The sequence below is a fragment of the Leucoraja erinacea genome, chromosome 39 (assembly GCF_028641065.1).
Source record: "Leucoraja erinacea ecotype New England chromosome 39, Leri_hhj_1, whole genome shotgun sequence".
Taxonomy (NCBI): Eukaryota; Metazoa; Chordata; class Chondrichthyes; order Rajiformes; family Rajidae; genus Leucoraja; species Leucoraja erinaceus.
The window spans coordinates 5,174,552-5,196,620 of NC_073415.1; the positions used below are offsets into that span (position 1 = coordinate 5,174,552).

The window sequence follows — 22,069 nt, forward strand, 5'->3', positions numbered from 1 at the left end:
GATCGGGCCTCTTCTGAAAAAAGTTCCTGAACCAAAATGTTGCTTATCAATATTCTTCTGACATGCTGCATGACCCATTGAGTGTTATTTGTTCCAGATTCCAGCATCTGCAATCCCCTATGTTCTTGCATTTTTCAATGAGTAAAATGAAATGGGGCTATATTTACCCTTTCCAGGTATAATGATGCACTGACTCAGACTGCAATCTCAAAATCAGTTAATTATTTAATGCTAATAAATCAGTCAAGTTTAAACGTAAACTAAAAGGAATTGGAAAAACACTTTGTGTTTTATGGATATCATGCAGTTTTCAAAAATCAGAAATAACTATTCAGCTCTCGGAAAGATAGAAATGTGCTAAGAATTCAAACTACAATTTTCAGTAAAATTACTTACAATTGAGAATTACATTCTGTTACCAATCTAGGGTGCTTAAATTGGATTATATAAGCAGCAAGCAGTTTTTCATCTTTTAAAAAATAAATTACATAAAATGTAAATAGAGAACTGAGGGGAAAAAAGGATTTAATCAAGTTGCTGGTTTATTTAGTCTCTATCAGAGGTAATATAAAAGTTAAGACTATTCTGTTGTGTATCAAATATTGCATAAGCCATCCATTGCATCCAGAGGACTTTAGGGCCTTCAGTGAACATCAATAGATTTTTCTGAAAATATCTCCAGTCTGGAGTTTAATTTAAGCCAAACTGATGAGAAGAAAGACGCAAAGTGCTTGAAAGCACAGTGGGTTAGGCAAGATCTCTGGAGAACATGCATAGGTGGTGTTTCAGGTCAGGCCTTTCTTCAGTCCTGACCCAAAACATCACATATCAGTGTTCTCCAGAGATGCTCCCTGACCCACTGAGGTACTCCAGCACTTTTTGTCTTTTTTAGTATTAAACCCACGTCTGCACAAGTGTCTCGACCTGAAACGTCACACATTCCTTCTCTCCAGAGATGCTGCATGTCCCACTGAGTCACTCCAGCATTTTGTGTCTATTGTCTGTACTTCCTGCTATATCCTTATGAGATGAAAGCTTTTTCTCACTCTACAGATCCTTGTGTGCAGGTGTTGACGAAAGTGCTGTCAGAATATTCCGTCATTAAAATCCAGTGACTACAAGTGAACAGCAAAATCTCGCCAGGTCAGGTGTGACTTGGAGAGGAACCTGCAGGTGGTGGTGTTGTCAAGTGCTTGCTGCTGCTCCTGAGAGTTTGGGAGATGCTTTCAGAGGCCAACGCAGTGTGGTGGCAATGGAGAGAATGAGTGTTTATGATGGTAGATGAAGTCATAATCAATTGTTGGCACAAATGCATTGTCCGATAGAGGAAGGGTTAAAAGTCAGGCTATTGTGTGTAATGTTCAGAACCCAGAGTTGGGAACAAGAGAAAAGATTTTCAGAAAGTTCAAACACTTTCTTGCAGCTCTTTAACTTGTCTATATCATAAGGGATATTTGAATCAACTCACAGTTAACAATTTATTTCTTATAGTTTTATAGCATGTCTTGTGCTGTTGGCTGTGTGCAAAGTTAAGTGCAAGAACCCAAATATCTGCCCCCCCCTTTGTTTTACTCGCCTTATCCCCTTCTCTACTTCCCTCTCCTTCCCAAGTGGAACTACAATGAGATTTTTGTAAAATGTCACTACCCTAATTCGTAGAGAAGAAGATTTAGATGCTGGTTATTCAATACTCACGTTTCAGATTCATGACATATTTTCTATCTGCTCCCTGACTTCTAGAGGCAATGTTTTAAAAATGTCATCCTCGACACAGAGTTGGTTTCTCCGGAGACAAACACACTGTCCCAGTTCAATTGGAAGCTTATCCAATTTGTTGGCTTTAAGATCGAGGAGTTGCAGTTGACGCAGACGTCCAATATAGGGAGAGAGAAAAGTCAGGTTATTGTGCGAAATGTTCAGAACCCGGAGTTTGGTGCAGGAGAAAAGATTTTCAGGAAGTTCTGTCACTTTATTGCATTCAATAGCAAAATGTTGCAACTCCACTAGCTGGTCAATATCAGGAGGAATCTTTGAAATGTGATTATGGGAAACATCTAGAAAGAGTAGTTTTGTTAGTTTAAATAGACTCAGGGGCAGGAATTCAATCTTGTTCTTATTGAGGTACAGCATTTCCAGTTTTGGAATTTTAGCAATGTGAACAGGAATGGAAGTGATATTGTTATGCCACAGCCTTAGGCAGATGAGCTTCCGGAGGTTTTGGCAACTGGCGAGCTCTTCTGTTGAGCTCAGGTTGTTATCTTTAAGGTCCAGTTCCTGTAGGTTGGTCAGACTGAAGATGGCACTGGGAATTCTTTCCAAGTTGCAGTGGAGCAACCTCAGCAGAGTCAGGCCAAAGAGCTTCTTAATGTTTGTAAGTGATGTTATTTTGACCCCTTCGTTGTGAATTACCAAGCACAATAGGTGATTTGCCATGTCTAAAATTGCATTGGGAAGTTTGGTTATATTGGTCTTCAGATGCAAGGTATCTATTTTCGGCAGCTCACAAAACATCTGCAGGGCAGTGGAGATTTTACTGTCTGTTTGCAGTTGCCCTTCGATGTAGAGTTCGTGCAAATTTTTCAAGGTGAATATCCATGGTGGTATTTCATCAGCGATACCAAATCGCACACGCAGAGTTATCAAGTTCTCCTTTAGGAATAATAGAGCCTGCCTTTCCACCTTAACCGAGCAGTTGTACAACCACATTTCTTTCATCATTTTCAGATTGGAAATAGCAGCAGAAATGGCGACACCTTTGATGAGCTCCAGCTTTAACACTTCAATCTCTGTCAGGTCGTACACCTGGATGGGGATCCCAGGCATCATGAAGAGATGCATTTCAACCTTGTTCTCCATGTTTGTGATGAGACGCTGCTTTAGTCGTTCCTGAGTCCACTCGTGGTTCAGATTGAGCTGGAGAAGTTTATTTTCACTCACATCCGACAGAAACACTGCAAATTTCCTGGCGTAGAGTTTGTCATACTGGTCAATGAGATGAAGCAAGAATGCAAAGTCATTTCTCACATCTGGGATATCATCCATCCCAGTTTCAACTCTCACGTTTTCAAATGAATACTCTTTCAATTTATAATACAGTATCCAGTGCAGTGTGTAGAGACACGTGCAACTATACAAGGCTATAGCAGTTATGTACAACAAGGATAACATTTGGAACATTCTCCATAAGCCGTGAATGCAGAAGAAGTCAGTGAATCCCGTGATGTGCAGTGCATCGACACAGTGAATGTTGTTACGCATCTGAGGAATGAAAATGCTGATGTAGACAAGAATGACCACACTTTGCACAGTGCGGACAATGGTCTGATTCAAGTACATTGTATAGAGAATGTCTCCCTCTTCGGTATGCAGGCGAAACTTCTTCACTTTTTCAAAGAGGGATTTGGCCTGCTCACCTTCCTTTTTATCCAAAATTTTCATGGAGGAGTTGTCTACCATAATGCCACCAGCAGACTTCAGAACTTCTGAGGAGCTTTTGGACAGAAGAGAAACCTTATCCCCTTTAAGAACATCGTTACTGAATGCAATCTCTTGTGATAATGATTCGGAAAAGTCAACTTTCAGTGGACTGTCCATAGAGGATAAGGATTGATCTGTACTGGATTCAGAAACTACAGGCATTCTCGGGGTAGACTCCTCATAGACAGTTTCTGACAGTGCTTTGGTGGTCCATGGCGAGTCAAGGCATTTCCCAAGGACAGTAATAAAATGCTCTATCTTAGAACTTGTACCAGGAAATTTGAACCAGAAGTTGCTGCTGATGAGGAATATTAAAGAATGTAGAAGCACCAGATAAGGGAAATACTTGGAAAACCATATCACTGCGTTATCATAGCACCACTGGTTAATCAGATAGTACTGCTGAACATCTAGGCCAGTCTGGAATCCGGAAGCAAACACATTAAGCTTAAGCCCTTCCAAAATTGAGTTGTTCCATTGTCGTTCCTGAATAGAGAGGCCCTCTGGCACTGGGATACACAGAATCTGCCCATTTGATACCTGAAAATGACAAATCACACTGAACAGAAATTCATTTGATTATAGATTTATTTTCCTTATTTATTGCATGTAAAGCTTGTGAGTCTTTTAAATGTTGTTATTATAGCAAAACCTCGAAATTTTTTTAATGAATTGTGTCATAGTCTTCAAAATATAATTATTTACTGAGTTTTGTATCGTTTTCCTTGTGGCAAGACAGATGACAAGAGCATCATGGCTTAAGTGTAGGCAGTTGCCAGCGAAAATGTGTTTATGAGCGTTGAGATCTTTACAATCCACACATAGGCACTGTAAATGAAGAGGATTATTGGTCTATTCCTCTGAACTATTGCACAATAAACAATATAGATGCCATTGGAAGTAAATGCTTAGGTGTGGTCTCAGCGTTGTAAATGACATCAGCACAAGACATTAGATTGAAAACAAAGAGGGTGTATAATCTCTCGCATAAAGGAAACATAATATGCTCCCCTCCATTGCTCCCCTCCATTGAGTGTCCAAAACAAGCGCTGTCTGCGGAGGGCGCTCAGCATCGCCAAGGACTGCTCTCACCCCAACCATGGACTGTTTACCCTCCTACCATCCGGGAGGCGCTACAGGTCTCTCCGTTGCCGAACCAGCAGGTCGAGGAACAGCTTCTTTCCAGCGGCTGTCACTCTACTCAACAACGTACCTCGGTGACTGCCAATCACCAACCCCCCCCCCCCCCCCGACACTTATTATTATTTATTCAAATCGTTTGCTATGTCGCTCTTCCAGGGAGATGCTAAATGCATTTCGTTGTCTCTGTACTATACACTGACAATGACAATTAAAATTGAATCTGAATCTAATATCTTGCCACAAGAGAACTAGACACAGAATTCAGAGAATAATTCATTTTTGAAGACCACAACATCAGTTTAAAAAAAGGGGGTGTAGGCATGGGTAGAGGTATAACATTTAAAGAACATTCACACAGAAACGTGGATAGGAGAGATTTGGAGGGATATGGGATGGAGGAAAGCAGGTTCTATGATTCTAACACGTATTATATTTCAATATTCTCAAATGAATGCAATTGCAGGTTGTTCCAGCTGTCTTAGCTTTATCTAGGTACTATATAATGAGGCAATCATACCATGTGATTCAGATGAATCAACTGGGTGCAAAGGAAGTGACAATTAAAGGCATATAAAAGTGTACATAAAGTAGATTGTTCTCAGCCACGTCTAGGGCAGCAGTAACCCTCCATAGATGCTGCCTCAGCATTTTCCAGCTGAGGCAGCAATTTTGTCTACCTTCGATTTTCCAGCATCTGCAGTTCCTTCTTAAACAATAGATTTTACTTATGTCCATTTTACATATTCCTCTAAATGTGTAGAAATGTGGAATTCACAATATCAAGAAAATATATCCATATTTACTCAGAATGCCAAACTTTTATAATAATCTACAATAAAGTTTGATAGTAAACTGGTTGATATTTATCTACAGTAGATTTTAATGACCAAGAAAAAAATATATTTCCTAGCCACATCTAGGGCAGTAGTAACCCTTCTGGTGAAGATAATCCCAGTATTTTTGAGGAAGGAATTCCAGAATGTTGATGTAGTGATGAATAACTGGCACATTTCAAGGTCAGAATTGTGTGCAATTCAGAAGGGAAGCTGCAAGTATAAAGTATTCTCATGAACCTGTTGACTTTGTCTATCTTCATAGTCTTGTGCTGGAGATTGTGGGCTTTAGAGATGCTGATGGAGTTGCCTGGTTGAGTAATTACAGGGGAATCTGTGGACATGTGCCAGTGGTGGATGGAATTAACGTTTGGGTACATCGATGGGTACCAATGATGTTTTGGCCTGATGATATTGAGCTTCTCCAGAGCTGTTGATGCAACACTCAACCAGATAGTTATGGACTGCTTATATTTACTGATAAATTGCATTTGGAATTAAACACAAAGCCTTCATCAGCAAACATTGTCACTACTTTCCTGACCTAATGTTGGCTGGAAGGAAGCTGCTGCTGATGGCTGGGCTGAGGGCACTGTTCTGAGGAACTGCAGTGATGATGTGGGGATGGGTTGATTGTCCTGGCAATCGCAACTACTTCCCCTTGTGTGACTCCAACCACTGCAGTGTTTTCCCTGTGTTACCCATTGACTTTAATTTTAATAGGACACCATGATGCCACAGTTGGTGCCTGGTTGTCAAGTGCAGTCGCCCTCAGCTCACACATTCATCTCTGATGAAGTTTGGAGCTGAGTCGCCCCACTGAAACCCAAACTCAGCATCAGTGAGTAGGTTATTATCAAAGACTTCCATAACTTTATCTTGTTCAGCTAAAAGCACCCTTTCTCTCTGTTGGCATTTACAGCAAATTGGGGCACCAAAATATATTTGCTAATTTAAATCGGCATCGAGACACTTCCCTATTTAACAATGTTTTGTCTGAACTCAACCTAAAGAAGTGGCAATACCCGTAATCATGTCCAAGTTTAGTTCATATCTTGAAAGGACAAAAATTGTGGGGAGAATAAAGTAACTCCTCACCACTTCTAATTTTAAATGCCTACATTTAGAAACTAATGATCAGCGGTACTTTTTGGTGTCAACTCAACAGAATCTAATGCATTAGTGACCCAGACAGGTTACAATAGGTCACTCTTTCCTTTGTTTTTACCTGCAGTGCTCCTCCAAACATTGACACCAGAACCATTAGAAGGGTCAGATATTCTGCAAATACATCCCACCAGGGCTTCAGGATTTTGAATGCTGGGTCTTGTTCCCCAAAATATGATAGTTCTGTCACTGGAATCATTTCTACTGGGAAGAAAAGATAATGAAGTAAAATCAAGAGCAGAAGAAATTTTCCAATTCATTCAGTGTATTGGCTAGGAGAGTTAGTACAGACCTGGATTGTTTTCTCTGGAGCATTGGAGGTTGAGGGGAGACCTGAAATAAGTTTTTTTAATTATGACAGGCATATACATTAGGGATAGACATCTTTTTCTCATGGTGGAAATGTCAAAGACTAAAGGGCATAATTTTAAGGTCAGCAGGGCAAAGTTTAAAGAAGATGTCGGGAACAGAGAATGGTGGTAGACACAGATACGATATTGGCATTTAAGAGGCTTTTCGATAGCCACATGGATATGTAGGGAATGGGTCATGTGCAGGCAAAGGAGATTAGTTTAACTTGCTATAATGTTAGGTATGGACATTATGGGCTGAAGGGCCCGTTCCCACTCACAGCCAAGGTGAGTTTGTTCTTGTCCTCATCAGAACACCATCAACAGCCAACTCCAGCTGGATTCACTGGATTATAATGACGACCACAAAATTGGATGGCTTTTTCTTTCCTTCCTCACGAGCACCAATGTTGATTCTAATACCCAATCTACAGTACGCCCTTGTTTTAATGGACCTCTTTATAACAGAGTTTGGTTATAGTGGCCAGACTGTGCTATCTAAATAACAGCATGGAGCAGATATTAAACGTGGGTTAGGTGGTATGAATGGCTTAACCACTCATTCCATTACCTCGATCATTGGGTAACTCAATGTACATGATTCAGTGTTCATCAACAACCTACTTACTTTTACTGATACTAAGTTTGGATTTCACTGGGACTGATATTTAAAAGTATTTTTTCTGCTTCACATTGTTGTAAAAAAACAAAATAATTATAGTATTGTGGGATTTTTTAACTGCTAATATGTTACTAAATTTTAAAATTATTCATTCTTTCTGCAGGCTAATAAGAATATATAATAGTCTAATATGGTGAAGACCCTAATATAATTTTCAAACCATAGGATGTTTCACTTCATGTTTTGAGGAATCATCAGATCCAGTTTTCTGACCACAGGAACAGCTTGGCCTGCTGAGCATCGCCAACATTTTCTGTTATTTTACATTATCATCAAAAATTTGGTTTTGGTTTTATCTGTTCTTGGTGAATGTTTAATTAGATAGGCTACTTTTTGTTTTTGTCTGAGACCTTAATGCTTTTCTAACCAAAGCTGATGGTAGTTATTGTACTTTCCTGCACTTACAAATTGATCAAAGTGTTTGGAATATATCGATGGGACACATTATTCTATTCAATTTAAATATAATTTAACGTGTTATTTTTGATGCTTATATGCTTAATTGAACTAGGAAGATGGCTGATCTTAATGTTCTTCAGTCCAGAATTTATTCCTGGGAATTTACACAATAGCTTGGCTGCGTTCCAGCTGAGCAGACTGTCAGACGAAAGACAGCAGATTGGGAGCAATAATCTGCATTTCTATTTCAGCATTCTGTCGGAGAAAGAGTGAAAAAAACCATGTTGCATGATTAATTTCATCTTTAAAATTAGTTCAGGTTAAATGAGCTTGTTAGATTGATATTCAAATTTCTGATTGCTGAAGGTTTGTATTGTGTACTTTTCGTCTGCAGGTAAAAGTTATGTTTTAAATGTTGGTTGATAGGAACAAAACATAAACCAGAGTTAATGTCTCAGATCAATGACCTTTCCCCAAATCATGATGTAAAATATTAATTGTTTATAAGACATATTAGTGTCTTCACTATAGTAGACTGTGTTCTATATTCTCCTTAGCTTGCATAAGATACTTTTAAAATGTAGCCACATCATTTTTCAAGAGAGAGTTAGATTTAGCTTATAGGGCTAAGGGAATCAAGGGATATAGGAAGAAAGCAGGAACGGGGTACTGATTTTGGATGATCAGCCATGTTCATATTGAATGGCGGTGCTGGCTCGAAGGGCCGAATGGCCCACTCCTGCACCTATTTTCTCTGTTTCTATAATTGATAGCGCAGGGCACCACCTTCCATTTTCTGAAGTATACTTCTCAGGCAATTCCTCGAGATTGAGGATGACTTGCTTCCACTCTGCTTTAGTGGAGTCTCATGAGGCAATGTAGGAACAACAGACTGTTCCACACAAGTCCATCTTTCAAATAGGTAGCAGTTTGTAACCGAGGGCACCCCTTCTACAAGGCACCAAGGTTCCCAATACCACCCTGAATGCTCCTCCTCCACTTGAACAACCACGGGGCCATTGCATGCAGGCAGTTAGACTGATATTGTCCTTGCAGCCTGGTGACCTTCTCTGTCAAGCATGGAATGTCATTATTTACTTGACAGCATTTATATACTGCCAATGTTGATCCTTGACAAAGATGGAGACATGCTGGGTGACCTTCGAGTCTGTCCAAAGCAATGTCTGCTGAGGGCGCTCAGCATCGCCAAGGAATGCTCTCACCCCAACCATGGACTGTTTACCCTCTTACCATCCGGGAGGCGCTACAGGTCTCTCCGTTGCCGAACCAGCAGGTCGAGGAACAGCTTCTTCCCGGCGGCTGTCACTCTACTCAACAACGTACCTCGGTGACTGAAAATCACCAACCCCCCCCCCGACACTTATTAAACATGACATTATTAGATTGGAATCATTTGCTATGCTCTTGGAGTAAATGCATTTCGTTGCAGGTCACTGGCACTGACATTGCAATTAAAATTGAATCTGAATCTGAATCTCAGCAGGTCAGGCAGCATTGCTGGAGAAAATGGAGAGGTGATGTTGCATCAGACCTATATTTGTTATATCTTTGGAACAAAGCAGCATCTGCAGTTTCTTTTTATTACATGAAAACATGACATTTTTTTCTAAAAACAATCTCTGAAAGTCAGCTAAACAAATATAGAAAAGTTGTGAAGAAGAGACCCAACCACAAAGTCACATATCCATGTTCTCCAGAGAGACTGCCTGACCCTGTGAGTTATTCCAGCACATCGTGGTGTTTATTTTAATAGTAAAGATAGGCTGGAGAACGAGTATATTTATTTTAACCTGTTCAACTGTGCAGTTGGGGAACAAAAGCCACTTTTCATTTCACTGCACATCTCGTATGTGTATGTGACGAATAAACTTGACTTGACACAATGACCTTCAGCGATGATAACTTAGTGGTGAAATTAAACAGTTCAAAGGTGGCATCACAGACCTGTGATACCCACGTGTTGGGCTATCCTGAAATGCCTTACAATGGCTGTAGACCGAAGGCCCATCAGAATTTTGATTTCAGTCAATGTCTTCAACAGATAATGATAATGAACGTGTAGTGGGACAAGCTGCCAGACTGCAATGCAATAACTACTGCTCACAGGATGGACCCGGCGATGCTTCGGGAGAATGGTACTTTCGTTAAAGTATAACTCAAAATAAGATGTGTCCTGGTTCCCTCGATTACTTAGTGCAAGCAAGGAAGCTCTAGAGAAAGTAAAGGAGACAATCACTTACTGACAGGATTCACACCCAACGAACGTTTGTGCTCGGAGTTTAAACACTTCAATGAACCGCCGAGGGTGCAGCCAGTTGAGATTCTGTCTGAGATTCTGTCAACTTTGTTGAGGTATTCATGTCTAGAGATTGTCGAGTGATCGGGCTTGTCCTTCCAACGGCCGCTCCAACCGTCGGGAGAGACCGAGGTGCGAACGCTCCTCGCCTTCTAAACAAGTCAACGTTCCCCACCCCACCCAGAGAGCGAATTTACCGCCAATCCCGAGATTTAAAAGGGGGTGGGATCTGGAAGAGAGTCTTTGAGAGCATTTGTTGGGCTTCAGACAGACGCTTAATGTTATTATTGCACTATTATTGTTGTTTTTTGTGTACGTTAGTGTGCGTATAGAAGCAATCTAATTATTGATTAGATTAGATTTGTATCTATCTTCGGTGTAAACATACATACACACATATACATACATACACACAATTACATAATACACACACACAGTTTTAATATATAATAGATTTGCACTAATATGATCTAATTCTTTTTATTCTGGATTTTAATTCATGTATTGTGGTTTTTTTTAATGTATATATAATGTGTGATGCTTTTATAAGTGATATACTAAGATTGTATATGTACTTTATGATGTTTTTAATATATTATGCATTTTTATGTAATGTTGTCCCTTGTCTGGACCTTGAGTCTGAAATGAAGTTTATTATTATTATTATTATTTATGTGTATTTGTGAGTATGTGCATAAATACACACACACTGAATTTGTTTTCTCTCGTTTATTATATTGTTTATAGTGTGCTATGTTTGCATATTCTGTTGTGCTGCTGCAAGTAAGATTTTCATTATTCCATCTGGGACATATGACAATAATGAGACAAGACAACAATGAACCTCCAAATGAGAAAGATTGGACATCAGCGTGTGGATATAAGGAACTGCAGATGTTGGTTCACAAAAAAATGTAGGGAAGAATTGCAGAAATAGATATAGAATAATATCTCTCGATATCTCCATCTATATCTCTCATTTCCCTTTCACCTGGCTCTCAGTCTGAAGAAGGGTCTCGACCCGAAATGTCATATTTTCCTATTCTCTAGAGATGCTGCCAGACCTGCTGAGTTACACTAGCATTTTGTGTCTATGTTCAATGTAAACCAGCATCTGCAGTTCCTTACTACACAGCACATTCCCAACTCAATTTAATATTTCATCATAATTTAAAAGTCTGAAGCTGGATTGAACAATGACAATCCCAAGGCAACTACAACAAATTGGGGGACCATAGATACTAAAATGTATATATACAGTGCCCTCCACAATGTTTGGGACAAAGACCCATCGTTTATTTATTTGCCTCTGTACTCTGTACGATTTGAGATTTGTAATCGGAAAAATCACATATGGTTAAAGTGCAAATTGTCAGATTTAAATAAAGGTAATTTTTATACATTTTGTGTGTATGTATATATACACACTCTGGTTTCCAGTTTATAGAAACATAGAAATTAGGTGCAGGAGTAGGCCATTCGGCCCTTCGAGCCTGCACCGCCATTCAATATGATCATGGCTGATCATCCAACTTATCCCGTACCTGCCTTCTCTCCATACCCCCTGATCCCCTTAGCCACAAGGGCCACATCTAACTCCCTCTTACATATAGCCAATGAACTGTGGCCTCAACTACCCTCTGTGGCAGAGAGTTCCAGAGATTCACCACTCTGTGTGAAAAAAGTTCTTCTCATCTCGGTTTTAAAGGATTTCCCCTTTATCCTTATTGTTTACAGTGTACTATGTTTGCATATTCTGTTGTGCTGCTGCAAGATAAGATTTGATCTGGGACATATGACAATAAAACACTCTTGACTCCTGAGTGCCCACCCCCAAGGGGAACTGCAAGGGTTAAGGGGAGAGGCGGGACCTCCGGATGATTGCCAGCCGGCGTCTGGCGTCACGCAGGGGCGGAAAGGTCGGGTGGAATCGGAAGGCCGCGGGCGCAAACCACAGGTAAAATAAAATTTACGGCAAGCAACGCGAATTCAACTGCTCTATATATATGTATAGGTTTATTGGGGTGTGTGTGGGGGGGAGAGAGATGGTGAGGCGGAAACAAAATGGGTTGAAAGTGGGCGAGAAGGGGAGGTGGCGGCGCCTCGGTACGGGCCCGAGTGCTGGAGCCGCGGCCTCGGGTACATCATCTTGCCGCCTCATCGTCCTACCCTGCCCGTCTGAACAAAGGTCCCTCCCCCCCCCCCCACCCGAAACCTCACCCATTCCTTCTTTCCACAGATGCTGTCTGACGCGTGGAGTTACTCCAGCACTTTGTGTCTATCTTCTGTGCAAACCAGCATCTGTAGTTCCTTCCTACACAGTTATAATAACTATTAGTTCTGGTATCATCCCTGTGTATTGTATACAAACTTAGAATTCGCGTTTTGAATTGGGTACCAACTTAGAATTCAAATTTTGAATTGGGTGGGCCCTCAATTCCACACACAATGGTGGTCGGGAGTTATGGTGAGAATGCAGGAGAATGGGGTTGAGAGGGAAAGCTAGCACTGCCATGGTTGAAATGGTGGAATAGACAATAGACAATAGGTGCAGGAGTACACCATTCGGCCCTTCAATGTGATCATGGCTGATCATCCCCAATCAGTACCCCGTTCCTGCCTTCTCCACTGACTCCGCTATCTTTAAGAGCCGAATGGCCTAATTCTGTTCCTTTAATTTAGGGACGTGAATAAGTCAGCCTGTTTTCCCTTCCAGAAGTAAACCAGTTCACCCTTATCGCAACCTTTGTTATCCCACGAGTCACGTCCTTAAAGTCCAACAGTCCATTCAATAGCTCAGTCTAAAGAAGGGTCTCGACCCGAAACGTCACCATTCCTTCTCTCCAGAGATGCTGCCTGTCCCACTGAGTTACGCCAGCTTTTTGTGTCTATCTTGTTTGTCTGCCTGACTCTTATATATCGGCGAGACCAAGCTCAGACTGGGCGATCATTTCGCTGAACACCTCTGCTCAATCTGCCTTGGCCTATGTGATCTCTGGGTTGCTTTAACACTTTAACTCCCCCTCCCATTTGTCTTTCTGTCCTGGGTCTCTTCCACTGTCAGAGTGAGACGCAGGGCAAACTGGAGGAACAGCACCTCATATTTCACGTGGACAGCTTACAACCCAGCTGTATGAATATTGATTTCTCTAACTTCAAGTAACCCTTGCTTTCTCTCTCCCTCTATGTGTCTCTCCCCCACGCTAGTTCTACTAGTTTCTCTATCCTCCTGATTAATTTTACTGATGTTATGGCTCATTGTTACTTTCCGCTCAGCTAACAATGAACCATTCTACATTTCCTTGAACAGCACCTCATCTGCTCTGTCCTTTTCACACCGTACTCTTCCATATTTCTTACTTCCCTCTCCCCTGTCTGTCTGAAGAAGTGTCGACTCAAAACATCCCCTATTCCTTTTCTCCAGAGATGCTGCCTGTCCCACTGAGACACTGCTGCATTTTGTGTCTGACTTGTGAAGCAGCGGCGAGTAGATGTTCTGTATAGGATGGAACTGCAGATGCTGATTTTACACCGAAGATAAGACACAAATGCTGGAGTAACTTAGTGGGATAGGCAGCATATCTGGAGAAAAGGCACAGTGGTCCAATAGTAGAGATGCTGCCTTTCAGCATCAGAGACCCGGGTTCAATCCTGACTACTGGTGTTATCTGCAGAGTTTGTACGTTCTGCCCATGAATGTGTGGGTTTTCTCCGGATGCTCCGGTTTCCTACCACACTCCAAAGACGTGCAGATTAACCGCCTTTGTATAATTGTACCCAGTGTGTAGGATAGCGTTAGTGTGCAGAGGTTGCTGGCCAGCATTTTGAAGGGCCTGTTTCCACGCTGTAATTCTAAACTAAAAGGATGGGTGAGGTTTTGTGTCGAGACCCTTCCTTTAATTTCTTCTCTCCAGAGATGCTGCCTGACCCGCTGAGTTACTCCAGCACTTTGTGTCTATCACAAGGTTCACCAGACTGATTCCTGGGATGTCAGGACTTTCATATGGAGAAAGACTGGATAGACTCGGTTTGTACTCGCTAGAATTTAGAAGATTGAGGGGGGATCTTATAGAAACTTACAAAAATTCTTAAGGGGTTGGACAGGCTAGATGCAGGAAGATTGTTCCCGATGTTGGGGAAGTCCAGAACAAGGGGTCATAGTTTAAGGATATGGGGGAAATCTTTTAGGACTGAGATGAGGAAGACTTTTTTCACACAGAGAGTGGTGAATCTCTGGAATTCTCTGCCGCAGAAGGTAGTTGAGGCCAGTTCATTGGCTATATTTAAGAGGGAGTTAGATGTGGCCCTTGTGGCTAAAGGGATCAGGGGGTATGGAGAGAAGGCAGGAATAGGATACTGAGTTGGATGATCAGCCATGATCATATTGAATGGCGGTGCAGGCTTGAAGGGCTACTCCTGCACCTATTTTCTATCTCCAGAGATGCTGCCTGACCCACTGAGTTACTCCAACACTTTATGTCTGTCTCAGGCGGGGGGGGGAGGGGAACGAGGGTGTCAGCTATCACGTGCCAGGAGGGCAGGCCGGCCAATCGCCGCGCGGCGCCCCCGTCACGTGATGGACCACCCCCTTTTTGTCATGGAAGGAGGAGGGGGTGAGGGAGGAAATCATTCCCTCTCCTTCGGTGCCCGCTAGGAAAAAAAAAATCAAACCGGGATTCCGGGAATGGCTTTCGCTTTTTCCCCCATCGCGGAGGTTCCGACGTCAGCGGCCGGCCGTCGCCATGACTCACACGGTGATGGTAACCAATGGTGATGCGGGCCCGCGGTCACGTGGGAGGCCGCAGCCAATGGGGACGGGCGGTTTTCCGTCACGTGGGGCGCGCTGGCCAATCGGCGCGTCCAAGATGGCGGGGGGTATATAAGGTGTCGTCGGGGTGCCATTTGCGGAGCGTAGGCTCGGCTTTAGGGAGTCGCTTCTCGTCGGATTTATGTAGAAATCCCCAAACGAAACGGGTGTAATATAGGTTTAAAAACTCTCCCGAAGGCGCCGGCACTCGGTTGCCGTTTTCGACAGCTGGATTTTAAGCGGCAGCATGGAAAGTGAAGGCGGTTCTGCGGCCCCGGCAGGCCCAACGACTCGGTGAGTGCCGGCGGGGACAAGGCCAAACTGCGGGCGGGGGGAGGGAGGGAAGGAAGGAGAGGCCGGGCGATCGGCTTTTATTGTTATCGGCGCCGAGCGGGAAACGGCTTCCTGACGCCATTTTGTACGTGTGTGTGTGTGAGGCCCAGCGCCGGGGCCGTCTCGGTGCTCGCCGCCACTTTCATTTCAAGAAGGAAAGAAACGCCCGTTACCCTTTCCGCACAGCGGCGGCGCCGCCTAAAGATGGACGTCGGTGTGTGGCCGCAATGGATGGTGTGGGTGGCAGCAGAGTGCTTCTTGTGCATTAATTCCGCCGCCTCCCTCCCTGACCTGTTTTTTTTTGGGGCCTATTAATTAATAGCGTCTACTTCCCCGGACGGATAGCTACGGAGCCGAAATGGCAGCAATAGCAAAGTCTTTAGTTGTAAGAGAGTACATCATTTCACTCAGTGCTGTGTTCGCCCCTACTTTTACACAATAAAATACTTCAAATGTATTCCAGAAAGTTAGTTATGTATCTATTACATTATTGTTGATTACCTGGTCCTAATATAGGTAATATCGACGGTAATATGTGATTTCGGTATTTGAACGCAAGCATTGGTATAGGCTTTTGTAAGCTGGCCAAGCCTGTGGATAACTGCTTTGATTTGTTTACCTTAGATATGGGTTCAGGTGCCGGCCATTTCAACCAGTACGCGAATGCGCGGAAGTGCGAAGTTGATGCACTCGATCTTATTAAATGGAGGCATTGTAAAGTCGTTTGCAGAAAAGGCTCAGTTTCACGTGACGATAGTTAGTTAATTGCTACCCATCTCCAGCGTTGTTAAATTATGAATTCAGAACGTGACCAAGATACACGTGTACTTGGTGGTATAATTATGAAACTAAGAGTTCGGCCATTCGTTATGACAATCTGAACGTTGTCTTGAAACCCATGTTTGAAATATGGTGCAATTTGCATGCTCTGCTTTTCTGTGTGACAAAATTGTATTGATCACAATCTTGATTAAAGCTAACGTGATGGCAGTTTTGACTCAATTTGATATATGCACACTACTATTAACAATCAGCAATCGAATTTCTTATGCAATTCTATGTGGACATGAAAACATTACAGTATTCTGTGATCTACATTGAACACATGGGATGTTTTAATTATGACATTTTAGTTTGGGGCTCTGTTTGTATAGCATAGACACAAAGTCCCTATCTTGTGGCCTTTAGTTATTTAACTGATTACACGAATCTTGTACAGCCTGTTTAAAACAGTGATTTATTTACCTTTTATGCAAATTAATATTTCCACTTGAAGAATGGTGTGCTATGTTTGCTAAATGTGATGCAAATGTATTCCTAAGAATTACTCTTGAAACAATATTGTCTATAATCAATTCTCCTCAACCTTTCACTGTAAAAATGATAGGAAATGTAGGAATATTATATTGTTAATTATGATGAAAAGACTGGCCAAGTTGTGTTGTATCTTGGTTTGTGAATGTAAAATGATTTTTCCTATTTGAATTAATAACGTGCAATACACGCATCGCTGGGAATGCAGCTCAAAGGAATTCCTTCAACTTAATGAAATTTGGAGCATTGGTTAAATTTGTAATTAAGAAACTGAGCAAATGAATGCAATGTCTACTACTCTGGATTCAATTATTTTATTGATTTAAAAAAATTAATATTGTATTTCATTATCATTTTCAAGCACTGAGGTGACCCTATCCATTATCAAATCTGTATCTCATAAAATATTTAGTACTATGGAAATTTATTTTATCACTGCAGCTGGTCAATTTCAATATTTTGTGGCATGGTTGGACGCGTTTTATCTCTGAATTTTCACTTTAGTTTTACGGTAGAAATGGTATCATTGCATTTGTCAAATCGAATATGACAATGTTAAATAGTTTGCATGGTTTAAATTGCTATTGGAAATCGACAAACAGAATTACTCTGGCAGTTCCAAATAGTTAAATTGGAGTCTGTAGAGGCTGTCTTGCACCTTGGATGGTTTGTGATTTAAGTCCATGAAATTGTGAAACTCTTTATTGCTTTATGCTAGACGTTTTTCACTCTGCATAATAAGGAAGCTTAGCTTTGAATATGTATTTGCCATCATGAAGTACATTAGATTGGAAAACTGATATCTCACCTGCTGAGTTTCTCCAGCATTTTTGTCTACCTTCAATTTTCCAGCATCTGCAGTTCCTTCTTAAACATTTAACTAACGAACCTAGGCTGAAATATGATTCCTTGATTGAATTAAGCGCTGTTGGATGTGAAGCTAATTAGGCCTGTCAAATTTGTCTCTTCTTCAATTGGATCCACCATCTCTTGCACAGGTCTGGCTGTAATATTAAATAATACCGCATTGAGATTCTGTGCCTGAATTTAGCCGTTTGTGTGTATGTTGGGTTGATGTGGGGGTGAGTGTTTGTTTGGAATTTGACTGTTTCTTCATCTCAGTGAAGTAGTGTCATCTTTACGTTGTGTTTAACTGTCCTGTGGCTCCTCTGATGATGAGCAAAAAGAAAAAAATTGTGAGATCAAGATGATGAGAGGCGATGGGTAGCATGAGTGGGAATAAGTAGCAGAATGAAAGAAGCATGTTTACACCATTCACAATTTTGGGGATTTATGTTCCTGGTTGAATCCAGATGAGAGCAATTTTCTTAACAGTGTACATGGCTGATAGGATTAATTTTCATCTGTAAGTATTTACATTGTTGTATTGGACAGTTTCAGTCAATTCTGTGCCCTCTTTTGCACCTGGAATGCACTGAATTGCACACAATGGCAATAAACTGCAGTTTGGTATCTCCATTTCAAAAACTGAATTTAATTTGCCCAGATTACTCATTTGTGCTACCATTTTTATTTTGGTAGCTATTTGACAAAAATAGAGTAAGATGCAATTCTTGTAAGAAATAAATGATATATCCACTTATTGTGGCTGAAATTATTCTCTCTTCCGACTGCTGGTACTCCCCTTCAAAGTTAATGATGAACATGTTAAAGGTTACAGGAGTACTCAATTGTTAATTAGAATAAGTTATTTAAAAGTGCACTTTTTGATGAATTTTGCTCTTTCTGGTTAAACAATATGTTTGTAATACAGCCTTTAGGGTTTACAAGGTGTGAGAGAAAGTGGGAAATCTTGTTATTTGGTTAATTTAAAAAAAAAAACAACATTCCTAGAAGGTGACAAAACAGGTTCTTCAATTTTTGCCTTTTTTGGGCTGTGATTTTTTTCCCCAGATGAGATTTGTTGTAAAAATGAAGATAGACACAAAAAGCTGGAGTAACTCAGTGGGACAGGCAGCATCTCTGGAGAGAAGGTATGGGTGACGTTTTAGGTTGAGACTTCTTCAGACTTAGTTGTAAAAAATGTATTGTTTAATCAGGAGGCCCGGAGCATAAAGTTGACTGGAAACAAAACAGCATGGTAGGTTAGGAAATCCGGTCTATTCTGGGCCTACTTCTGAAATATCTGCTAGATTCAGATTTTTTTGTGTAATAAACTGATTCTTTTGGAAAGTTTCACAATGTTGTTACATGCCATTAACACGTTCTCTGGTATATTTTCTCACGTTTAAATTAGCCGTGGTGGAGTGTGTGCCGCCTCCCTCCTCGCAGACAAGGTCATCATTATCTTTGTGGATAATGAGTACCAACATTCTCCTTTTTAGCAACTCCAGAGGCTGAATAAGAAATTTAGTGGTGTAAATTACGTGAGTAATGTTGGCAAACTCCACCCTGTCTCACTCCTGTGTTACTTTTGCACTGTGAACTCCTCTATGGAATACACTCCTGGCTGGCCTGTGTCTTACATGTGCCATAAGGCTCGGTGGGGGAGGACCACAGTCTAGGGTCCTTCCTCCTCTGCTGGACATGGGGGGGGGGGGGGGGGGGGGGCAGGGAGTGGTGGAGATGTCCCAAAAAAATGAGGGAAGGGATTCAACGCCAGTGGGCCACATGAGTGCCAAGGGTGGGGGATAAACGTGAAATTTGTGCAATGTGTATAAACTGTATTGAATGTAAAGCCTCCGAGAATGTAGGATGAGTTTTTTTGCACAGTTCCTGTTTTGTATATATTTATTACTTGAATAAAGTCTATTTTGAAACATAAAAAAACAAAATAATAATTGTGAGGTCATCCAAACCTCGGTTTCCAGTATCATGGACCAATTAATTTGTACCCCTCTCTCCTGTCTTTCTGATTTGCATCTCTGCTGAACAATATCCTTACTTTTAGAATTCTAAAATTTCAGCAAATCTTAAAACTTTGCAACCATCTTCGATCTTCACATTCTAGCTACAATGTAAACTTCCTGCATGCGGCTGATTTTAATGGTGCCTGGGCCATGGGCAATTGTCCTGTAAAATTTGGTTGCGTAATGCTCTTGTGAAAGATCGTTGAATATCGTAATTCATTATGTTTTAATCTCATTCATGCCATTTGTTCACCGGGGGGGGGGGCACTATTCTTGTCCTTATTTGACATACAAATACATTTCCAGCATGCTTTGCTAGATAGTGGCAAGTTGGGATATTGAAAGATTTTTTTTTTTTTTTTTCTAGCTTGACTGCATATAATGGCAGTGCTATGCCTGGCAATTGTGACCAAATTACCCAATCAAACTTCTTTGAAAGTGTCCAATGTTGAATTTATGTGAACAATTAATATAGCAATGTTACAAAATTTTGAGATTTAAAAAATCAAGTCTGTAATTTATCCCATCAGATAAAGCATAAAAAGAAGTTTAATTTGACACCTAATTCACTTTCATATCTCAAGTATTTAAAATGTTATGGCCATTTTCATACTTGGAAATTAGCATCTTGTTCTCTATTGATTTTCTATGGACAAGACAAAAAAGCTGATCGTGTGCTGTCAAAAGGCCATAACCTTCTTAAAAATTAAGAGAACTGAATGAAATTTTCAGTTATCGTAGATTGAACCATTCTGAAACAAATATAAAATAATCTTACTTGGATGACCTGAAATTAAAACATATAATTAGTTAGTTACCCAAGTGTAGCTAATTTCAAACTTCAATTACTAGATCTAAACATCTATCCATTTCTTAATAAATGATTAACATTTTTAAATAGCCCAAGTATCCAAATAATATTCATAAATAATTCACAATAAAACATGATTTTGAAATCTCATTTACATTAATTTATAGGCCAAATGGAAGGAATTTAGTGTTCAATTGCTGTAAATTAAAGTCCATTTAAATCAGCTTTCTAGTGGGATCCTGTGAACGCGCTGGTTTAGAACGTTCACATTGCGCTAGTTTTGTGCCCTCAAATGCCCAGAAAAATACTGCGGGATATAAAGAGCCCAAAATTAGCTACTCGCAATAGTAAACTTTGTATAAAGGGTTCTTAAGAAGCCCTTTTTTAATGTAAAAATAAGCTACATACCTTCTGTATACAGCTCCATGCGGCCCTGTGGTTGCGTGAGGTCGCGGGTTTAGAGAGTGATTTTTAAACTATTATAACTATTATACAAGGCCATAAAAACTAATAATACCTTTTGCGACGGGGTCTTTCAGCGATTTTTCGTTAATGATTTACTAGGCTGAACATCTTCGATTGGAACAGCCTAGTGAAAATCGCGTTTTAAACCCGCCCCCCTCTAAACGGCGCCACAATCACGCACACCCTCAGCGCCAGATTTTCAGCGACGCTTCAGGTAGGCTTTGTAACATACCTAATTTATATGAAATTAACCTGACTGCTTTTTCTGAGGTAAGTATCCTGCTTTAATGACGAAAAATTTGTGTTTTTATCTCCTCTGCTCTTTAAATAAAGTTGACATGATTATGAATCATTTGAGTTACTCAACCTATTTATTGGTTGTCATAGGTATTCTGTTCCTATTTTGTGTTTTCTACAAACCACCACCTACACCGCAGTTGGTGAACTGCGCTTACTGCTGAGTCATTGAATCTTCTAGTTTGTCTACTTCGCTGTTTTAACAAGTTGAACCTTTTGAGGGAACATTTTGTAAAACACACATGTACTGGTAAATCTTCCCTGGAGTGAATTTCAAAATGGTTAATTAAATATGTAACACAGATAATTTTAAGAGTATAAACTAATACCAAAATAATTGCATATTTTTTGCAACACGTAAAAATACTTCTGAACTTTCATTTCGAGAGTGTATTTTGAATCATTGGGGTCTAAAGAATCAATTGGAGTAATTTGAGATGGTTCATTTTAGCCTAAGAAAGTTGTTCACGTTGACTCTGTTTTTTCCTGTATGCCACTTACTCTCCTTGTTTCGAATAAAACCTACATGTGCTTTATAATAAATATACACAGAACAACCTAATGTTTCAGCAGAATTTGGGGTTTACTGATTCTGTGAATTGCTTGGTTACAGCACTTAACAGCAATTTTCAATCAAATATATAGTCTATAAAAGTTATTAGTTACTAATGTTAGTGTCGTTTAGAGTTTAAGAACCTGATGGTTGTTATGAAGAAGATGGTTGTTTTCAGGCTCTTGTGCCACTTTCCTGATGGTCGGAAGGATTGTTTTGTTTTGAATTTCAAATTAGTCTATTCAAGTAAT

General features: G+C 40.6%; 2 protein-coding genes across 10 annotated transcripts in view; one reads left to right on the plus strand and one right to left on the minus strand.

The window, feature by feature from the left end:
• Nucleotides 1-512: 512 nt before the first annotated feature.
• On the minus strand, nt 513-6,819 carry LOC129714505 (volume-regulated anion channel subunit LRRC8C-like). The gene is made up of 2 exons (XM_055664158.1): nt 6,682-6,819; nt 513-4,017 (listed from the first exon to the last, which is right to left on the minus strand). Exons 1-2 carry the CDS (start codon nt 6,817-6,819, stop codon nt 1,705-1,707), a joined length of 2,451 nt encoding a protein of 816 aa, XP_055520133.1. The 3' UTR covers nt 513-1,704.
• Nucleotides 6,820-12,215: 5,396 nt separating this feature from the next.
• brd4 (bromodomain containing 4) overlaps nt 12,216-22,069 on the plus strand; it is a 133,525-nt gene continuing 123,671 nt past the window's right edge. For 3 of the 9 annotated variants that reach the window (XM_055664106.1, XM_055664105.1, XM_055664104.1), the window contains exon 1: nt 14,981-15,469. Coding sequence is in view for 3 of the 9 variants with exons in the window: in XM_055664104.1 (XP_055520079.1) it covers nt 15,423-15,469 (47 nt within the window). In the remaining 6 variants the exon portion in view is untranslated. Of the gene's footprint in view, nt 12,326-14,980; nt 15,470-22,069 lie in introns of those variants that run through there. The other 6 variants (XM_055664101.1, XM_055664099.1, XM_055664103.1 and 3 more) reach the window with 4 other exon arrangements.